General features: G+C 55.0%; 2 protein-coding genes across 2 annotated transcripts; both read right to left on the reverse strand.

The window, feature by feature from the left end:
* Positions 1 to 1908: 1908 nt before the first annotated feature.
* TVP23C (trans-golgi network vesicle protein 23 homolog C) lies at positions 1909 to 7332 on the reverse strand. Its single transcript, XM_063175704.1, has 7 exons — positions 7272 to 7332; positions 5516 to 5598; positions 5205 to 5349; positions 4689 to 4778; positions 3997 to 4128; positions 3788 to 3916; positions 1909 to 3132 (listed from the first exon to the last, which is right to left on the reverse strand). Exons 1-7 carry the CDS (start codon positions 7272 to 7274, stop codon positions 3100 to 3102), a joined length of 615 nt encoding a protein of 204 aa, XP_063031774.1. The 5' UTR covers positions 7275 to 7332; the 3' UTR covers positions 1909 to 3099.
* Positions 7333 to 8998: 1666 nt separating this feature from the next.
* On the reverse strand, positions 8999 to 17956 carry LOC134428713 (F-box/WD repeat-containing protein 10-like). Its single transcript, XM_063175613.1, has 11 exons — positions 17547 to 17956; positions 17328 to 17455; positions 16323 to 16451; positions 15760 to 15872; positions 15177 to 15374; positions 14607 to 14728; positions 13613 to 13761; positions 13131 to 13273; positions 12176 to 12334; positions 11108 to 11316; positions 8999 to 10206 (listed from the first exon to the last, which is right to left on the reverse strand). Exons 1-11 carry the CDS (start codon positions 17638 to 17640, stop codon positions 9362 to 9364), a joined length of 2289 nt encoding a protein of 762 aa, XP_063031683.1. The 5' UTR covers positions 17641 to 17956; the 3' UTR covers positions 8999 to 9361.
* Between the last annotated feature and the right edge of the window lie 1510 nt (positions 17957 to 19466).

Consider the following 19466-nt stretch of genomic DNA (forward strand, 5'->3'; position numbering starts at 1 on the left):
ACAGCTGGACCAGAGGGCTCTCAGGTGCTGGGAAGGAGGTGTGGAGTTCCCAAGAGCAGAGGTGACACAAATTCCTTCCACAGCAGGGTCTGGGTGTGAGGGAGGACTCCAACAAAAACAAAACATAATCCAGGTACTGGTGGAAGAAACTGAGGTAAGTTAAACTTTGGAGGAGAGGGCACAGGTGATACACACAGAAGGTCACAAGCCATAGAACATAGACAGAAGTGACACCAGCCATAAAACAGGGCCGGGCCAGCAGGGCTGCCCTCGGGAGGGATGGGTGAGTCAGAGCTGAGCCCTCCCCTGCCCTGGATCACACAGAACAGCTGGGTGACTCAGGCTCCGGGCTCACCATGGAGCTGTTTACACAGGGCTCGGGACTGAGGGAAAAAGGAGGAGAAAACTACAGAGCTCACCCAAAGTGAACTAAAGGGAAGGAGCGTGGTGACACAGAGAGGGATAACCCAGAGGAACGACTCCATGAGCTCTGGGGATCTCCATGAGGAGTCCAGAGGGCTCAGGGATGAACTCAGGGAGCAAACAATCCCCAGACTGATGGTTCCCCCAGTCCCAGATGGGTGGGACGAGGCAAGTGTGGTCCTGGTGGTTTTTGAGGATTCTTGGAGGAATGTGAGGAACAACAAAGCAGAAAGTGCAACTCCCATGTGAGCAAAGTGTTGGGATTTGTACAGAGCAGGGTTCAGGGAGAGAACAGTCAGCTGAAGAGCCTCAGCATGGCTGTGGCAAATATTCTGGGGAGTATCACAGCTTCCAGCAGTGCTTGCATCATCCCAGCCAGATTTCACTATTTCAGAGCAAAGAGGACTTTATTATTATTATTGTTATTTTTATTTACTTCTTCTTCTTCTTCTTCTTCTTCTTCTTCTTCTTATTATTATTATTATTATTATTATTATTATTATTACTATTACCATTATTTTACTACTACTACTACTACTACTGGAGTATTTCTGCTCTCCAAACCCAGGTCTGAGGTGGGGCCAGCATTAATCACCCAGCTGATGCTCCAGATGCTGGCTCCCTCGGTGTGGAGTCCTGGGGCTTGTGGCAAAAAGCACATTCAGAGAATTTCTCTACTCCGAGGCAACTCCCACTTCCTGCTCCCCAGGAAACCCCAGCACTCAGTGAGTGAGAATCGAACCAGACTCACACCCAGCTGCAGCAGAGATAAGAAATTTGGTTCTGATCCACGACAGGAATGCAATGAACTGCCAGTTTCTCAGAAGCCAAAAGCCTGAATGTTTGCCAAGACCTAAAAATAACCCAAAGAAGGCTCTGTTTAAAGGCACCTACTAAGAAATGCCTCTGTCCTTGGTTAAATAAACTGCAACTTCCAGAAAAGCCCTGTTTTCCAGGAGTCTGGGGGGAGCTTTGGCAGCAGGTGAATAAACACCGGGTACAAAGCTTTTAACACAATTTAGAAACAGCAGCTCGTGGCTGGAGCTGTGCCAGCAGCAAACAGGGGCTGGCTGGGCTGGAGCGAGGAGGATTCCCACTCCTCCCTGCAGGACCTGCTGAAGGGTCTCCACTTGGGGGTTGGACTGAATTTGGCCTCCTCACAGTGATTCCCCAGAAATGCCTGATCCCTTGGATGGAAACGGGCACTGGAGCTCCTCTGTGTGTGTGGGACTGAGCAAGGGGCACCTCTGAGTGCCCTCCAAAGGAGAGGAGCCCTGGGGACACAACGACTGCAGCTCTGTGTGCTGCCAGCTCCAGCAGCTGGGCAGAGTTTGCCCAGGGAAAACTGCAGAGCCCTGGCTGACAGAACTGTGCCAGAGCGGCAGGAACAGCTAAAATGGACAATAAACTCCTGCTAGAGGTGCCTGACAAGGACACGGGGCAGAAATGAAGCTGAGCCATGAACCACAGGAGGGAGGTCTGGGCTGGTTAAACAAAGCAGCATTTTATTTTCAAGATTTTATAAATACATATTTACAAAAGGAAGATATCAATCAGAATTAAACAAATGTACAGCTGCCAGTACTGCAGAGCACAGGGACAGGAACCAGGGCAATGCCACCCCACAATGCACAGCACACAGGAGTCAGAGAGAAACCATCATGTAAATTCTTCACTCACAATCCTGACCCAGAACGTTCAGCACCTGCTGCTGTGGAAGCACAGGCTCCAGGGCAGAGCCCAGAGAGGGAGCTGAGCTGGTCCCAGTGCAGGGATGAGCTCAGTGCCACAGCAGTGCCGCCCCTGTGAGCACTGCCCCCAGCTCAGGGGCAGCACACCTTGCCAGTGCCACCCTGTGCCAAGAACCCCCATCCCCACACCCTGCTGGCCCGAGGAGCAGCCCCATGGCCCCAGGGTCCCCTCCAGGACAGGCCATGGCCTCAGGGTGACAGGCCAGGCACACAAGGCTGCTCTCACAGCCCTGCAGCCTTCTCTGGAAACTGCTCCTGCTCTTCCACTCTCTCCAGACAGGCCCAGCCCTGCAGGGATCCCCCAGATCCAGGGATTTGGAATGTTCTCCAGGTCTGTGAAGGCTTCAGAAACCAGGGCCAGCTCACAGGTCACCTTCTGCAGCTGCCATGGGACCTCAGGGATCTTCCAGCAGCTCCATCTCCTTCAGATGCCCCTCACTGCAGCCACTCAGAGCCATTCCAGTCACACAGTGAGGGATGCAGGGCCAAAAATTCACGACTTAAACTGTAGCAACAACCTCCAAGAGCCAAAGCTGAGAGCCCACAGCTGAAAGCACCCAGGCACCAAGTGCTGAAGGAGCAGGAGAGCTCCCAAGGCTTGGCTTGTACATGGCTTTTCTGAAGAATCTCCAGCAAATTTTTTAACTCATCCAGTAGCTCTAAACCTCTATGAAACCCACTCAGGTTATCTTTTGATTTAAAGTTTAAGCAAATTAATTCTTGTTAATCAAACTAAAGAGAAGACCTAAACACAAACTGCTAGTGGAAAAGGGAATATAAGTTGCCAGGAGTGTTAACCTCAAGTCTTGCACAATTTATTTACTTCTTTTGATTCACACCTCGTGTGCAGCTCCCAAATTGGTCAGAGCAAGTTCTCTGCTGGTCACTGCTGGGAATGCAGCCTGGCTGGAGGCTCCCACCACACTCAGGATGCTGCCTGGTCCTCTGTAGCCATGGTCTGCAGGAGGCAAGATCAAAGAGGGCAGGAGAACTCTGTGAGCCACTGCTGGGATTCTGGGGCCAAACATTCATTTCTGCCAGAGCCTGAGACTGGCCTGGGCACCGGGGTAACCCCTGCCAGGGCACAGGAATTCAGGAGAAACCAAGAAGGGGATGGGCCCAGCACAGAGTGCCAAGAGAGGTCATCAGTGTTTGAGCTTCTGACCACACTGATGGCAGCAATTACAGCAAATATCTGTGAACCTGTGGCAGCCAAAACACCTCTGCCAGGGTCATCAACACAGCCACAAAAGGCAGCAGTGGGGTGAACTGGGGTGGCTGCTCCTGCTGGAACATTTGTTCCCTTTCCTGCAAGGAGCAAACCCAGAGCTGGGGGAGAACAGGAGCTGCTGAAGAGCCTGGTGGGGGTGGGAGAGAGCACAGAGGGCAGGGGCAGCCCTTTCAGCCTGGTGTTACTCCCAGCACAGCAGACACATTCCAGTAACTCCCATGGCATGGACCCACGGCACCAGCCAGTACCCCAGCACTGGGTGACAGCAATTAGCAGTGCTCTGAGCCTTAATTAACGGGGCTCAGGGTCCCAGTGCACAGCTCAGAACACCAAGGAGCCCCTCGTGCTTTCCCCAGGGATCCCAGAGCCCTGGGGGCCTCACCTGCCGCAGGAACTGCTTGCCCAGGTAGCTGGTGGCCATGCTGGTCAGGTTCTTCCTGCTGCCAACTTTACACCTGATGTAGCCATAGAGGTTGGCTCCCTGCAGCACCACCCCCATCACCACCACTGCCTGTGACAGGAAAAGCATCAGCAGCTGGCAGCCCCTGGCTCAGACAGGGCAGAGCCAGCGTGCAGCTCAGGGGCACTCACCAACCACTTCACTTTGAAGGAGAACAGAGCACTGAAGGCAAAGATCACCCAGATCATGGGGCAGGTGATCAGGCCTAGCCAGAAAATTCGGGACTCTGCTTCAGATGAGGTCTTACCCCCTTGTGCTGGCACCTGAAACAGAAAGGAACTGGCAGTGACCAGGCTGCTCCATCCCACAGATCCCATGTCCTTAAAACCAGGGCAGAATCCCCACACCCCCTGGGATTTCCCTCCCCACAGCAGCACTGGGTGCTTCCAGGACTGATTTCCACATCACACAGACATCTCTGCAATAGGAAGTGTTTCTACTTAAGGGAATCTTTTCAGTTTTCTCTCAGAATCACTGGAGGCAGCAGCATCAAAACTCTTGGAATGCTCGGGGCTAGAAGGGTAATTTGGGAAAAATGACATTTCCTGCAAGGTTCAGTTACAAAGCTTAGAAACAGCCAAAGGAGTCATTTCCTACCTCCAAAACTACAGACTTACAGTACTTATATTAAACCACATCAGTACATCATGAGAGCTTTTTAATAACTCAACAATGAAAAAGCTCATTCCCCCCAAAGCAGCCTGCACAGATCAGTGGCTGCCAGAAGAAGTTCCCTGTGCAATCTCCCCTCTCCAGCTGCACCACCCAATACCAGGGGCTCATAAAGCAGACAGGAGTACAAGGTCAGAGCCAAATCACCAACCTTCCTGGCCTCAAACACCCAGTGACTTCTGCCATCATCATCCACCTGGTTCCACCAGCGAAGGCCAACCATGAGCCGCCCTGTGACGTTCTGGAAGAGAGCAGAACCTGTGAGCTCTGGGTGCTCTGCCAGAGAACCCTTCTGCCACAGCTCAGGGCCGGGCTGCTGCTTTCCACAGTGCCTGTCTGCCTCACACGGGGAGAATGAGAGCCACAGCAAGCCCTTCCTCAGAGATCCAGCAGGTCTGTGGTGCTTCTGAGCTGGTAACAAAGCCTGTGCTGCCTCAGAAGGGAGCCTCACAAATGCTCTCCACTGGACCTTCCAAAGGAGCCAAGTGCACAGAGATGTCAGAGTTTATTTCATAAAGCTCTGCAATCCCCCCAGCACTTGAGAGTATTTTGAGGTATCATTTTGTGGGAGAGGCACAAATAAATGACTTTTCTGAGACACGAGCATCGCTGTCAGTTATTTTTACACAGCAAGACAAAGACAACAAAAAGCACAAGGGGAACTCACCTTTACAGCCCAGAAGTCACAGGACAGGAGGAGGATGATGGTCACCATGCAGGCAATGAAGCTGCTGGTTAGGAGCTCACAGAGCAGGTAAACAACGATGGCACTGACTCGGAAGAACAGGTGGAAAAATGATGCCACTGGGTGCCTGGAATGAAGGACAGGACAGTCACAGCTCCTGCACACAAGTGACATTGCCTGGGTAAGGGTCAGCATTGTAACACAAACCCAGTGTTCTGAAAATACATGAAATAACTGCCTGGGAGCTGACACAAGGCAGAGACATTCCAGAAACTCCCTCTGTCACCACCAACCTTATTTTTGACTTTTTGGATCTCCTGGATGCATCATCATCTGCATCAAAGAGAGACACATCTTCAATGTCATCACTGCCGTCCTGAGGTGGGGAGCAGAGGCAAAGGGTTACAGGAGAAAAATGAAACAGTTTTCAACATCAGCCTGGGACAGTGTTCATCACCCAGAAAACCACAGAAGCACCACAGGATCAGAATTCATTTGGGAAGAAGGTGAAGATTAACCACAAACAAGCCTACAGTGTGATCTCAGAAATGATCATCAGGGCTCAAGTTGGTAAGCTGCAGCTGGGCTGAGCCCCCAAGCTGATCACACACCCTGCTGTTCCCAGGTGTGCAAGGAGCACCTGGCCCTGGCACACCTGGCCCTGGCACACCTGGCTCTGACATGTGCTCTCCTGGCCCAGTAACACCAGCTGAGAAGCTTCAGCTTCCCCATGTTTTGCTGCTTTGGAATGTGATTTGGAGAATTGTTTACCCAGCATGTGAATTGGTTTTACTTGATGACCAATGACAGCCACCTGTGTCGAGGCTGTGAGCAGTCACAAGATTTTATTATCATTCCTTTCCTTTCTTTTCCTTGCTAGCCTTCTGATAAAATCCTTTATTCTGTTCTTTTAGTATAGTTTTAATATATAATTTTCTTCTCATAAAATAATAAATCAGCCTTCTGAAACACGGAGTCAAGATTCTCATCTCTTCCCTCGTCCGGGGACCCCTGTGAACACCAGCACATGTGCCAGCAGCTCAGTCCATGTCACACAGGGTTGGGCACGGCCGTGTCACACACTGTCCGTGTCACACACCGTCCGTGTCACACAGTGCCGTGTCACACACCATCCGTGTCACACACCGTCCGTGTCACACACTGCCGTGTCACACACCGCCGTGTCACACAGCCGTGTCACACACCGTCCGTGTCACACACCGTCCGTGTCACACACCGTCCGTGTCACACACCGTCCGTGTCATACACCGCCGTGTCACACACCGTCCGTGTCACACAGCCGTGTCACACAGCCGTGTCACACACCGTCCGTGTCACACAGTGCCGGGCACGGCCGTGTCACACACCGTCCATGTCACACACCGCGAGGCACCATCCGTGTCACACACCGTCCGTGTCACACACCGTCCATGTCACACACCGTCCATGTCACACAGTGCCGGGCACGGCCGTGTCACACACCGTCCATGTCACACACCGTCCGTGTCACACACCGTCCCTGTCACACACCGTCCCTGTCACACACCGTCCCTGTCACACACCGCCGTGTCACACACCGCCGGGTACGGCCGTGGAGCCCGCGGGGCCCTTGGTACGGTCAGGGCAGAAAGCGCCTACGAGCCCCGCAGCTCGCCCGGGGCCTGTGGGAAAGGGAGTCCCGCTCCGCGATCCTATGATCCTATGATCCATGCTCCGGCCCCTGCTCCGGTCCCGGTCCCGGTCCCGTGTCCCACGGCCAAGCCCCCGGTCCCAGCCCGAATGCCGCTCCCGGTCCCGTGTCCCCCGGCCGAGCCCCCGGTCCCAGCCCGAATGCCGCTCCCGGTCCCGTGTCCCATGGCCGAGCCCCCGGTCCCTGTCCCTGTCCCGCTCCCGGTCCCGTGTCCCCCGGCCGAGCCCCCGGTCCCAGCCCGAATGCCGCTCCCGGTCCCGTGTCCCCCGGCCGAGCCCCCGGTCCCAGCCCGAATGCCGCTCCCGGTCCCGTGTCCCACGGCCGAGCCCCCTGTCCCTGTCCCTGTCCCGCTCCCGTACCATGGTCGGAGCCGCCACTTCCGCCCCGCCGTCACGTCACGGCCGCGGACCAATCGCGGCGCGTCCCGTGACCCCGCTCGGCCGCTCCGCCCCCTGCGCGTGCGCGCTAGCGGGAGCCGGGCCCGAGACGTGGCTGGGGCGGGTCCCGCTCCCGCCAACGGCCCTGAGGGGAGCGGGGGGGCCCGGGGGGACCCTGAGGGGAGCGGGGGCATCCCGGGATCCGGCACCGGCACCACCTGAGGGGGCCGGGGGGACCCTGAGGGACCGGCACCGGCTGAGGGGGCCGGGGGGACCCTGAGGGACCGGCACCGGCTGAGGGGATCCGGGGGATCCTGAGGGGATCCCGGAGAACCGGCACGGCCTGAAGGGAGTGGGGAGATGCCGGGGAACCGGCACCGCCGGAAGGTCCCGGGGGAATCCGGGGTGCTAGCGCCTGAGCGCCTACAGCTGCAGGGAAGTGCTGATGTACGGACTCCCAGTTGAACACAGCCCTGTGATCCTCCTCACGTCGTCATGGCCAAAAAGGAACCAGCCCTTCCATGGTGTTTTTTCAGCGGCCTTTATTGAGGGACGCGTTTCCCGCGGGCTGTGGCGCGGTTCCTTGGCCGCAGCCGGGTAGGTTTATCCTCGTTCCCTGGGAGGAGCTGCCGTCATCCATCGCTCCGTCCTGCCGGCACGGCTGCCCCGTGGCACGGTTCCATGGCCGCGGCAGGGTGGATTTATCCTCCTTCCCTGGGAGGAACTGCCATCGTGTGGCGGAGATGCCGTCATCCATCGCTCCGTCCTGCCCGGCATGGCCGCCCTGTGGCACGGTTCCATGGCCGCGGCAGGGTGGGTTTATCCCCGTTCCCTGGGAGGAACTGCCATCATCCATCTCTCCATCCTGCCCGGCACGGCCGCCCCGCGGCTCGGTCCCTGTGCCGCGCCAGCTGCAGCCTCCCCGCGGTCACTTTCGCTGGCTTCATCCCAGCGTTTGCGAGTCCGAGGTGGCATTGAATTAAACAAACCAACGCTAATCACAGCCCCACTGTGGGGACAGTTTCAGAGAGTTTAATTTCAAACCAGAACAGCTGCTGAAAGCCCCTTGGCATGACCATGGGCAGAACTGGCCTCTCTCAAATCTCTGATACAACAGATTTTTGGTACACCCAGACACTCAAAGCTAGATAAATAGCGTTTTTCAAATACTAGAAAGGCTTTGTCATCCGATTAAGTTCTCAGCATTATTGGAAACCGCAAAATGACAGAGTAGTTGGGGTTGAAAGAAGCCCTAAAGACTATCCAGTTCCATCCCCCTGCCATGGACAGGAAACCTTCTGCAATCAAGTACATGTAGGCATTTATCCGCAGAAATGGGGAGATTGACCCCCTTACCCCATTTTGCATTTCATAGACATAAAGTCTAAGCTGCTTTCCACAGCTCCTGGGGCTGGGGCTGTTCTTCCCCAGGGCAGCACTGGAGCTTCCCTGCTGAACCTCCCCAGGGTTCCCTCAGCTCTGTCCAGCCTGGCCAGGTCCCTCGGGATGGCAGCACCTCTCTGGGGTCAGTGACAGACACCTCAGGGCACCCTGCCCATGGCCTGGGGCGTTAATTAATGATGATGTTAAACAAAATCAGACCCAGCATCAACCCCAGTTACCGGCCTGCTAGCAGACTTTGTGCCACTGATCCATTGGATTTCAGTCCACATATCTTCAGCTGCTACACCGTAATCAATCCACAAAAGTTTTGATAAGAAGTTTTTATTATTGTTCTCACAGGATTGAGCCCATCCTGAGCTGTGTTGGTGTCAGACAGTGCCATGTTGGTAACGACAGCAGGTTTAGGGAGTTAAATCCAGGAGAGGGCTCAGTCCATTCACTGCCCTGACAAATGGCTGAATATACCAACAGTATTTCTTAGAAAAATTTACAGTGGGGAAATGTTTTATACTGGTTTTTAAAACCACAGAGAGTATACTTAAATAAACTAAACATACTTAAATGTATATAAATGAATATATCTGTATTTTATAGTTAAAGCCACATGGCAGACTCAGCTGGACCCCAGAACCCCAGGTTGTGGCTGTTGACTGGACCTGGGGATCACCTCAGATAAATGTGTTATGCCCAAGTTCTGGAGCAGGTGTTTTCCTCTCCCCAGTAAAAGAATCCACAGGTAGGCCTTTAATTTTCCTCAGCCAGGCTTTCCTTCTGGCTCTGTCTTTGTGTTCCGTGGGCTTTGCCTGCTGTGCCTGCTGCTGAGCTGCCACAGCTGCCTCGTGCAGCTCCTGCTCTGCTGTCAGGAGCCTGAGCCCACTGTCCCTGCGGGAAGCGTAGGCACAGGAGGGCTTTATTCTCCTGGGACCTCCATTCCTCATCTCTGCAGCCGTGCCAGGCGTTGGTTGGATCAGCTCTGAAGAAGCTGCGCAGAGATTGATGAGCTGATGCCTGTCTTTGGGACCAGGAGTGTCTTTCCCACGGCCACTGGGAGTTCTCCTTTTTCCCAGCGAGCCCCAGAGCTTTGAACGTACAACACGGGGAGCAGGGATGGAGGATTTCACAGCAGGGCTGTGCAGAGAGTTCTCCAGCCTGAGCCGCAGCAGTTTGGTTTCAAAGGGAGTTGAGGTTTTTGTCACAGCCAGCGAATGGCTGTGCAGCCTGGCACGCCGGAGCTGGGCTGCCCGCTCCTCCTGGTGCTGCAGGGCCGTCCTGGGCACCGGCAGCTGCCCGGGGCGCTGCTGCTGCTGCTGGGCCGCCCTGGCCCTGGCAGAGAGCAGGCTGGGGCTGCGGCTGCCAGCGCCGGCCCTGCGGGAGCTCTGCAGCGTGCCGATGGTCAGCAGGAACTTGTCGGGGGACATGGGACTCCTTGGGTCTCTCTGGGGCAGCTCGCACTCTACAGTGGCCTCTGCCTCCTCAGCTGCAGGAGAAGCAGAGCCATGTTCAGCTTCACCACCTGTAGCCAGAAACAAAGCAACACATTTGGGGTTGAGAGGCGTTCCCACACACTGCAGAGCACAGAGTCAGAGAATCACAGAGTAACTGAGTTGGGAGGGACCCACTGGGATCATCCAGTGCAGCCCCTGGCCCTGCCCAGCAATCCCACCCTGGGCATCCCCGGCAGCGCTGTGCAAAGGCCCCTGCAGCTCTGGCAGCCTCGGGGCTGTGCCCATTCCCTGGGGAGCCTGGGCAGTGCCAGCACCCTCTGGGGAAGAACCTTTCCTGATCTCAGCCCTCAGACCCTTCCTGGCCCAGCTCCACCATTCCCTGGGTTCTGTCTTTTACCAAGCAGAGCATCAGTTGGCATCTGCTGGCCTGGACAGCAGGAACCTTTTCCCAGCCCATCGCTTCATCTGCAATACTCAGTTTGTGGCTGGAGGATTTGTCATCACACTGCATTGAATAGCTCTGACTAAAAACAAAATAACATCACTGTGTTACAATTGAAAAGGTGCCTGTTTCTGGGCAGTTGCCTTTCCCAGTGATGGCAGACCCTGAATGTAGGTGTTCTCTCACTTTCCCGGGTGTTTGCAATGAATAATTCAAGCCCTGAATCAGCAGCGTGTTTCCAAGCCCACCAGCTGTGCGAATATGAATACTACTACTGATTTCTGTCTTACTCAGTTGGAAAATGACAGTGCCTGTCTTGAAAAATGTGTTGAAGTTACACCAAACCCTTGTAAAAAGGCAGAAAGGTTCCACGGAAGCCTAGAAAATGACAGAACCATTGAAATGGAACAGCACATCTGCTCTTGACAACAGCAGAGGGTCTGAATATTGGCTGGGCTGGAGGCAGTGGCTTCTTGGTTTGTAACTCAGTTTAGAAAAGCCAGAGAAGAAGAAGTTCAGTGTGATACTTTTGGGTCTTCCATGGCTCTTTGGTCTCTGGCGAGATTTTGGGGACTTGTCTGGAGCTCGCTGCGACTCTGCACTGGTTCCCTGGCGCTTCCCCTTCTGGGACCTCCTGTCCTGCTTCGGCACCTCTCTGTCAGCGGGCAGGGAATAGTCCCACACCACCTCCTCGAACTGGAGCAGCAGCAGCCTGCTGGGGGAGTTGGTCACCACCCTGCAGGAGGGAGGGGAGAGCCATGAAAGCACAGCAATCACAGACACAGCAGGTCCTGCCTGAGGGGCTCCTGTACAACACAAACCCCAGGGCCTCCAGCAGATCCGAGATCAGCATCTGTCCTGGAAGGAGCAGCAGCAATTGACCCCATCAATCAGACACTGCACAGTTTAACTTGTGTGAGTCTCTGGTGCTCTTTTCATTCAGCTCCATGGCAAAATTAATTTTAAAATAATTGGGATGAAAATTTCCAGCAGTGGACAGAGCCAGATCAGAGTAGTGCTGAAGGATGGAAGTACCTAACTACGAATACCATATTGTCAGGGACATCCAAGTGAGGATTGAAGGGCTGTGCTGGTCTGGTTGGGATGGCGTTAATTTCTTCATAGCTGTCCATTTATTGCTGTGTTTTAGAGCGTGGCCAACCCAGCACTCAAACCACAGCAATGTTTTACCCATTGCTTCCGCAGTAACTGGGAGCCACCTTTAGTTAGAGATGCAAAAGTGAATGAACCTGGAAGGATTTCTCATTATTGGCCTTTACAAAAAGGCTGTAGGTCAGAGAACAGGCAGGGACTGTCAGGTATTGGCTTGATTCTACAACCTCCTAAGAATTTCTGAATTCAGCTTTACAGTTGGTCTGTATCTTCAGCTGTAGAGAAACAGGAAATTGTACATTGCTGAAGAGACTAAGGAAATCTTTTCAGCCACTGTGAACAAAAGCAGGTTATTGAAGCAGTTAATAAATAGTGGAGCCCTTTAAAAGTTATTTGTGAGAAGGAAAAACACACAGTTCCTTAAATTTCAGTGTAATCCATAAAATCTGGGCCAGAGCCTGCTGGCAGCGGCTGTCACCCACCTGTTTCCTGCGACACAGAGAGCAGACACGGGGTCCCCGCTGCCGCCGGGCTCCAGCACGCGGAGGCAGGTGCCAGTCAGGAAGTTGAATATCCGAATGCATCCATCAGCGCAGCCACTGAGCACTCGGAGGTACAGGAACTCCAGGGACAGCACTTCCCTGAAAACACACCAGGCCAGTTGGCACTTCCATGGTGCTTGCACAGGGAGAAATGGTCAGCGAGCTCCTTCAGCCTGCAGGGGAAGCAGAGCTCTGGCTGCAGCATCAGCCTGCACTGAGGAGCTGATCAGGGCATTGCAAAGGTCTGACAGAGACCTCCCGGCTCACTCCATGTCCAAACCATCAGCCCAGTGCATCCCCCACTGGAAGGTGTCCCTGCCATGGCAGGGGGTTGGAATGAGGTGATCTTTAAGGTCCCTTCCAACCCAAACCATCCTGGGATTCTGTGATTCCATGCTCCCCATAGCAACCATATGGCCGTGGCCATCTGCTGCATTTGAAATTTCAGTTTTATGTCCAGGAAAATCAATGAAACCATACAATTCTCCAGTTTTCACAGTTCTAGATACAATTCAAGTCTGAGAGGATGGCGTAACACGCAGTTGGTCAGCATGAAACTGGGCCACCTCTATTCCTGCCCAGGTGATGTGACACCCTGTGGCACACAGCGAGGGATCCTGGCAATACTGGACTGTGCTCTGTCTGCCTTTAGTCATGCCTGGTTGTGATAAAGGGTTGTGGGTTTGCATTTCAGCTTGTTCCAGGTCTTAACTGAAAATGCTGCTTGTGACCACAGGGTGCCTGACAGAGCCTTTGAGATAAAGATTGGTGCAAGTGGGGAGATTTCAAATCCTCAGAATGGTAATTAAGGCATTTTCTGGTCCTGTAAGGGGCGCTTTTTCTTTATAGTTTCAGTCCACTGTTGAATACAACTTGAAACACATCTGATTCCTACTTGGGATGGAAGAAAGCCATCAGGCATCTCCTGAATTTTCCCAACATGCTCCATCCCAGGGCATATCCATCACTGCCCCCTGTGATGAGGTGCCACTGGTCAAAGGACAAGCAGAGAACTGGGCCTTGGTGCCTCTCTAATGTCTGCAAAGTAAAAACAGAAGGTGCAACACAATCAGTAATGGGGATGTAAATCTGTCTGAGGTGTCCCATGGCTTTCAGGACACCAGCCTGACATGGTTTTATGGTGGTATTGTACCAGTGCCCACCATGGATAACTGTGATTGTTTTATAGTCACTGAAATGTTCTGGGCTTGGTGCTGCTGCTGATCTCCTGCCGTGGAATTACATCCCTTTCCCATCTTTATTACATGGGATTATTTTCTTTTTTAGAAAGTCTTTGGCAAATGCAAAAACCTGTGATGAACTAGCAGAGAGTTGTGACCATTTAGCACAGAATTATCCACCCCAGAGGAAACTCACCTTGATCAGAGCCCCTGTCTCAGCACTCCAGACCTTCACCAGCCCTCGGTGGCCCCCACTGACCACGTGGGTCCTGTCCATCCTCACTGCCCCCACAGGGCTGCTGTGCATCAGGGTCCTGAGGCATTTCCCACTCTCCAGGCTCCACACTGCTGGGGCAGCAAGGAGAATTAAAAATGTATCTGTGCCAGTGATGAGTTTTGGGAGTACAACATGCATTAAAAATACTATTGGATTACAGTCACACCTTGTGCCTGCAGCTCTGTGAGGAGCTGAGTGTTGGCTTAAAAACCATAATTGCATGGCAAACAATTTAAATGTGAAGTCCAGAAAAAGCACATCTTTTCCACCTTTATTCTATAAGGAAACATCTGGCAAAGCTGAAAGGTGATGCCACTTGCCCAAGAGTTGGGATGGCATTACAGCCACAAAGCCATTAATTCTGAATAAAAGCAGAAACAATGAGAATTTAGTCCCTGACACAATCAGAGACTGTGTGTGCAGTGTCCCCAGTGTGCCACTGTCCCCAGTCCCCTGCCCATGGTTCTGCAGTGATTCCCTCTGGCTGGGGGCTCCCAGTGCTCCTGTCCCACCTTTCCCCATGCCATCCCCAGCTCCCAGTGCTCCTGTCCCACCTTTCACTGTGCCATCCCCAGCTCCCAGTGCTCCTGTCCCACCTTTCACTGTGCCATCCCCAGCTCCCAGTGCTCCTGTCCCTCACCTTTCACTGTGCCATCCCCAGCTCCCAGTGCTCTCACCTTTCACTGTGCCATCCCCAGCTCCCAGTGCTCTCACCTTTCACCATGCCATCCCCAGCTCCCAGTGCTCTTGTCCCACCTTTCACTGTGCCATCCCCAGCTCCCAGTGCTCCTGTCCCTCACCTTTCACCATTGCCATCCCCAGCTCCCAGTTCTCCTTTCCCCATGCCATCCCCAGCTCCTGTCCCTCACCTTTCCCCATGCCATCCCCAGCTTCCAGTGCTCCCCTCTCTCACCTTTCACCATGCCATCCCCAGCTCCTGACACCAGGTGCTCCTGGTGGGAATGCAGGCAGCTGATGGTCGCATAGTGACCCGTGAAGGTTCTCACACAGGCCCCACTGTGAATATTCCAGCACCTGGAGAGAGGAGAACTTTAGGTTCCTTCCATGTGGTTCCATTATTATTTCCTATTTAACGTGCCCAACTCTGCTCCCCACACCAGGTTAAAATCAGGAGCTGTTCCACTGAGGTGTCAGAGCAGTTGCAGCGGTCAGGTCAGGCTCAGCATTAACGTTTGCCCCTGTCCTTCCCTCTCCCATCACTGTGGCAGGCTGGGTGTCCTGGCACAGTCCCAGCTCACCTGATGCTGAGCTCCAGGCTGGCGCTGCTCAGCAGGATCCCTCTGTCCCTGCTCACCTGATGCTGAGCTCCAGGCTGGCGCTGCTGAGCAGGATCCCTCTGTCCCTGCTCACCTGATGCTGAGCTCCAGGCTGGCGCTGCTGAGCAGGATCCCTCTGTCCCCACTCACCTGATGCTGAGCTCCAGGCTGGCACTGCTGACCAGGATCCCTCTGTCCCAGCTCACCTGATGCTGAGCTCCAGGCTGGCGCTGCTCAGCAGGATCCCTCTGTCCTCGCGCAGGCACAGGGCTCTGATGAGCCCGGCGTGGCCGGGCAGCAGCAGCTCCTCCTTCCCTGCCGGCACTCGGAGCAGCCTCAGCCTCCTGCTGCCAGCAGCCACCCAGTGCCCACCGCTGTAGTGGGCTGTCCTTGTCCTGTCACACCTGCCAGGGACAGTGCCTGGGTGAGTTTAGCCAGCTGCAGGCCTGGCTCAGTACTGCCCTGCCTTCAGCTGGGCATGTGGGCAGAGCTCTGCTGGTGAATCCTTTGCAGGGCACCACCACAGCCCCTAAATCTGAACATCCCCCTTTGTATCAGGGTGGGCAGAGCGGGGAGGGCTCCTCCCAGCCCCATATCCCTTGGGATACACCATGGATCACCAACCCTTATTGCTTTACAAACAGCTTATCTTGGTATCTTTATTTTAAAAATGGAGATTTCTTAATACTGATGCTGAGGGACCCTTCAACCATCCAGGAGGAGGATCACAGGGAATGGAACAGCTTTCCTAGAGCTGCTCTTGGCCCCGCAGCTGGGTACTCTACTCACTGCTCCATGAGGACACGGGTCTTGTAGGGGCCACAGAAGACATTCCTCTCTTCCAGCTCGATCTTGTCAGTTTTCAGTTCCCGATAGGCTTCCTGCAGACCCAAATCCTCTGTCTGATGGCAAGAGAAATAAGGAAAAGTAACTCAGAGAGGCAAGAATGCAGCATTATTCCATAGTATCGAACCTAGCAGCTCTAAGGATGAGCCCAGAGTAAGGAAAACCAGAGTGCAGCAAGACCCTGCTTAGTCCAGGGTTGTTCCCAGGCTGTGTTCTGTGGCATAAATGGAAGCCCCAAGAGCTGCACCCTTTATTCTGAGGGAAGAGAGCCCCAGGATTGTGCCATGGCTGGGGACACACGGGGATGGGGCAGAAGTTTGGGAATGTCTCCCTAACTCCTCCCTTGTGGGAAGGTGCTGAGCAAGCCCTGGTCCCTATGAACTGTTCAGGATGGGGCAATCCAAAGGCAGGAGTGGGAAAGAACAAAGCAATTCCAAATTCCCTGAGCTGTCTCCCACGAGCTGTCTCTCTCCTCCCCAAACACTGACATGCAGCATCCAACAAACCTTGGATTTACGCCTCTTCTTCTGCTCCTTGTCCTTCACTTCAGTGACCTCACCCTCATCGTTTAGCTGGGGAATTTGCACCTCGACTCTTTTAGCATAGTTTGGCATGGTTTTTCTAGGACACAACTCCTGGAATAAACCAAGAGAGGCGGGAGTCACTGCAGTGCCCACGCTGGCAGGGTGTGCTGCTGCTCCCCTCGGATGCTGGGGCTCCCTGTAAGGCTGAGCTGCACACTCTGCCTTCTCATTGAGACCTGGCTTACATTGAGCACTCTATCCACCTCAAGTTTAACTTCTGGTGAGAAATAATTGCTTTTTATTATTTTTTTCCACACTCTAGTCTTAAGCTTTTAATAAGCAGCAAAATTTTGAGCTCATCTCATCTTTGGCAGGCACTCGGTTGATTCGGAATCCAAACCCACTGAGATGGGAGGCTCTCAAAACACCTCAGTCAACACTCAAGATTCGTTTTTAGCCTGTGAAACCTTCCCTGAAGCCTTTTGTGAAGGTCAGCACAGAGCTGAGTCCAGACTGTCTCTTGGGGGAGGCTCCTTCACACCTCACTCTGTGGCAGGTCCTGCTGGCCAGGCCAGGCCTGTCCCGGAGTTCTGCACTGCTGTGTTCCAGCCATGGCCCCCAGCTCCTCACAGACCCCTTGCATTTCCCTTGCCCTGTGTGGAGCACGTGGAGCTCATTCCTGAGCTGCCCTGGGAGCTGTTGTAGCTCTGCCCAACCTTCCCCACCTCTGGAAATTTTCATTGTGACCAAATCTGCTGTCCTGAAGAATGCTTGGATGCATTTTTAGAGTCTCAGGCTCTCTAAAGGAGACTAAAAGCTATTCTTGTGACAGTGTGAAATGTCACCTGGCTTTGCTCTGGAGGTGGAAGGGCCATGGCAGAGTTGGGTTGCAGCCTCTGGTACAGGAGTTCCCATTTAACAGCTTGGGCAGCACCAAACCCCCTGGTTTTAAAGTGCACAATGATGGCAGGAGCCCAGGTGTCCCACCTGCATCTGCAGGAGGTTCTTCTGGACCGTGTTCTGACACGCCTTGTCCTCCCGGACCCGCCTGACCAGGAACGCCCAGTGATCATTCACAGCAGAGCAGGCATCCAGGGATTTCTGATCCAAAAGCCCTGGGAAGTTCAAGGGACAGGTTGGCTGATCCCCTCTGGAAACTTTTCCTTCCCCTTAGGGGAAAGCCCTGGAAAATCAGAGCAGCTTTACCCAGGATGGCCATGGACAGCTGGAATGGCAGGGCACAGGTGAAGTCCTTGGGCTGGCTGCCATCAGAGCCTGGCGGGAGCGACGCGGGAGCCATGGTGACATCTGCACCAGCTGGGGACAAAGGTGAGCTGGCCCCTGCGTCGGGACCTTCCTGGCAGGGCACTCAGTGCCTTGGGGCCAAAGGCACGTTCTGGTGCTCGGCCACCTGGAAAACAGGGAATTTACAGTGCTGCAGAGCTCCAGTTTTGGTGCCACAGACAGCACCGCTGCCAGCAGCGCCCTGGGAGGGCTGCGTGGGTTTAAACTCCTCACTTTGGCTCTGTGCAAGTGACAGGAAAGCGCTGGGAGCGCTCCTGCTCAGCAGGACAGGGCAGAGGCAGCCCCCAGGGGATGGCACGGGAGGTGACAGCCCCCAGGGGAACAGCACGGGAGGTGACAGCCCCAGGATCAGCACGGGAGGTGACAGCCCCAGGGGATGGACAGGGAAGGTGACAGCCCCAGGGATCAGCACGGGAGGTGACAGCCCCCAGGGGATGGACAAGGGAGGTGACAGCCCCAGGGGATGGACAAGGGAGGTGACAGCCCCAGGGAACAGCACGGGAGGTGACAGCCCCCAGGGGAACAGCACGGGAGGTGACAGCCCCAGGATCAGCACGGGAGGTGACAGCCCCAGGGGATGGACAGGGAAGGTGACAGCCCCAGGGAACAGCACGGGAGGTGACAGCCCCCAGGGGATGGACACGGGAGGTGACAGCCCCAGGGGATGGACAAGGGAGGTGACAGCCCCAGGGAACAGCACGGGAGGTGACAGCCCCCAGGGGATGGGCACAGGAGGTGACAGCCCCAGGGGATGGGCACAGGAGGTGACAGCCCCAGGGGATGGACAAGGGAGGTGACAGCCCCAGGGGAACATCACAGGAGGTGACAGCCCCAGGGGACAGCACGGGAGGTGACAGCCCCAGGGGATGGACAGGGAAGGTGACAGCCCCAGGGGACACAGCAGGGCCACTCGTGCCAAGGACATGGCACCGCTTTGCTGAGAGCCGGGGGAAGCTTCTGCCTTCAGCCGCTCCATTTCCAGCAGCACGAGTACGGCCGGAGCTGTGGCATTCAGAAGGAAAGGAAGGGATTCCTCACCCTCCTCACCCTCGCCTGCCCGGGGCTCCCCTCCGCCGGCCCCGGCCCCGCCGCGGCAGTTACCGGACCCTCCAACCGCCCCGTGAGGCTGCCGGGAGCCCCGGGCACAGCCCCGCAGCGGGCACAGCCGGGCACGGGCGGGGACGGGGCATGGCGAGGGGTGGTGGGGTGCCAGGGGATGTCGGGGTGATGGGGGACGTCAGGGTGAAGGCAGGTGCCAGGGGATATTGGGGTGCCAGGGAATATTGGGGTTCCAGGGGATGTTGGGGGATGTCAGAGTGCCAGGGGATGCCAGCAGCCCCCCGGGATGGGCACCTGCGCTGAGAGCAGGGCACCGTGCCAGCCCCGAGCACAGCTGGGCCGGGCAGTGGCACAAGTGGCTTGGAAGCAGAGCACGGGTGGCCTTTGGACGCCTGTTTGGTTCCAAACCCGTGTTTGGCTTTACACACAGGAGCCCAGAGGTCACCCAGCTCACAGCACGGTGCTGACCCAGGGCTCCAGCAGAGGCTGAGCAAAGGCTTTGGTCACACACGTTTTTGGCAGGTGGCTCTGCCTGCCTGAGCTTCCCCAGATTAATAAAAGAGCTGATTTAGTCATGCAAAGGTCACAAATGCACTCAGAGTCAGAGTAAAGGCTGGCTCATGCATCATTTGGGACAAGGCACCCCAGAATTAACTGGGTCCTGATGCCACCTCCCTGCAGCAGGGCACAGCCACCCCACCCAGGGCAGGGTCCCTGCTGTCCCCTCTCCATGCTTGCAGGAGCACCCCAGCAAGGCAAATT

This window comes from Melospiza melodia, chromosome 24, assembly GCF_035770615.1.
Source record: "Melospiza melodia melodia isolate bMelMel2 chromosome 24, bMelMel2.pri, whole genome shotgun sequence".
In the NCBI taxonomy this organism is placed as follows: domain Eukaryota; kingdom Metazoa; phylum Chordata; class Aves; order Passeriformes; family Passerellidae; genus Melospiza; species Melospiza melodia.

Coding starts and splice junctions, on each gene's coding strand:
- TVP23C (XM_063175704.1), bottom strand. Junction 5,350..5,515: donor TCCAAAAAGTCAAAAATAAG/GTTGGTGGTGAC, acceptor CCTTCATTCCAG/GCACCCAGTGGCATCATTTT. Junction 4,779..5,204: donor GTGACTTCTGGGCTGTAAAG/GTGAGTTCCCCT, acceptor GCTCTCTTCCAG/AACGTCACAGGGCGGCTCAT.
- LOC134428713 (XM_063175613.1), bottom strand. CDS start 17,640: ATGGCTCCCGCGTCGCTCCCGCCAGGCTCTGATGGCAGCCAGCCCAAG. Junction 13,762..14,606: donor TGGGGATGGCATGGTGAAAG/GTGAGAGAGGGG, acceptor CTGCCCCAGCAG/TGTGGAGCCTGGAGAGTGGG. Junction 12,335..13,130: donor ATGGCTTTCTTCCATCCCAA/GTAGGAATCAGA, acceptor GTGTGTTTTCAG/GGAAGTGCTGTCCCTGGAGT.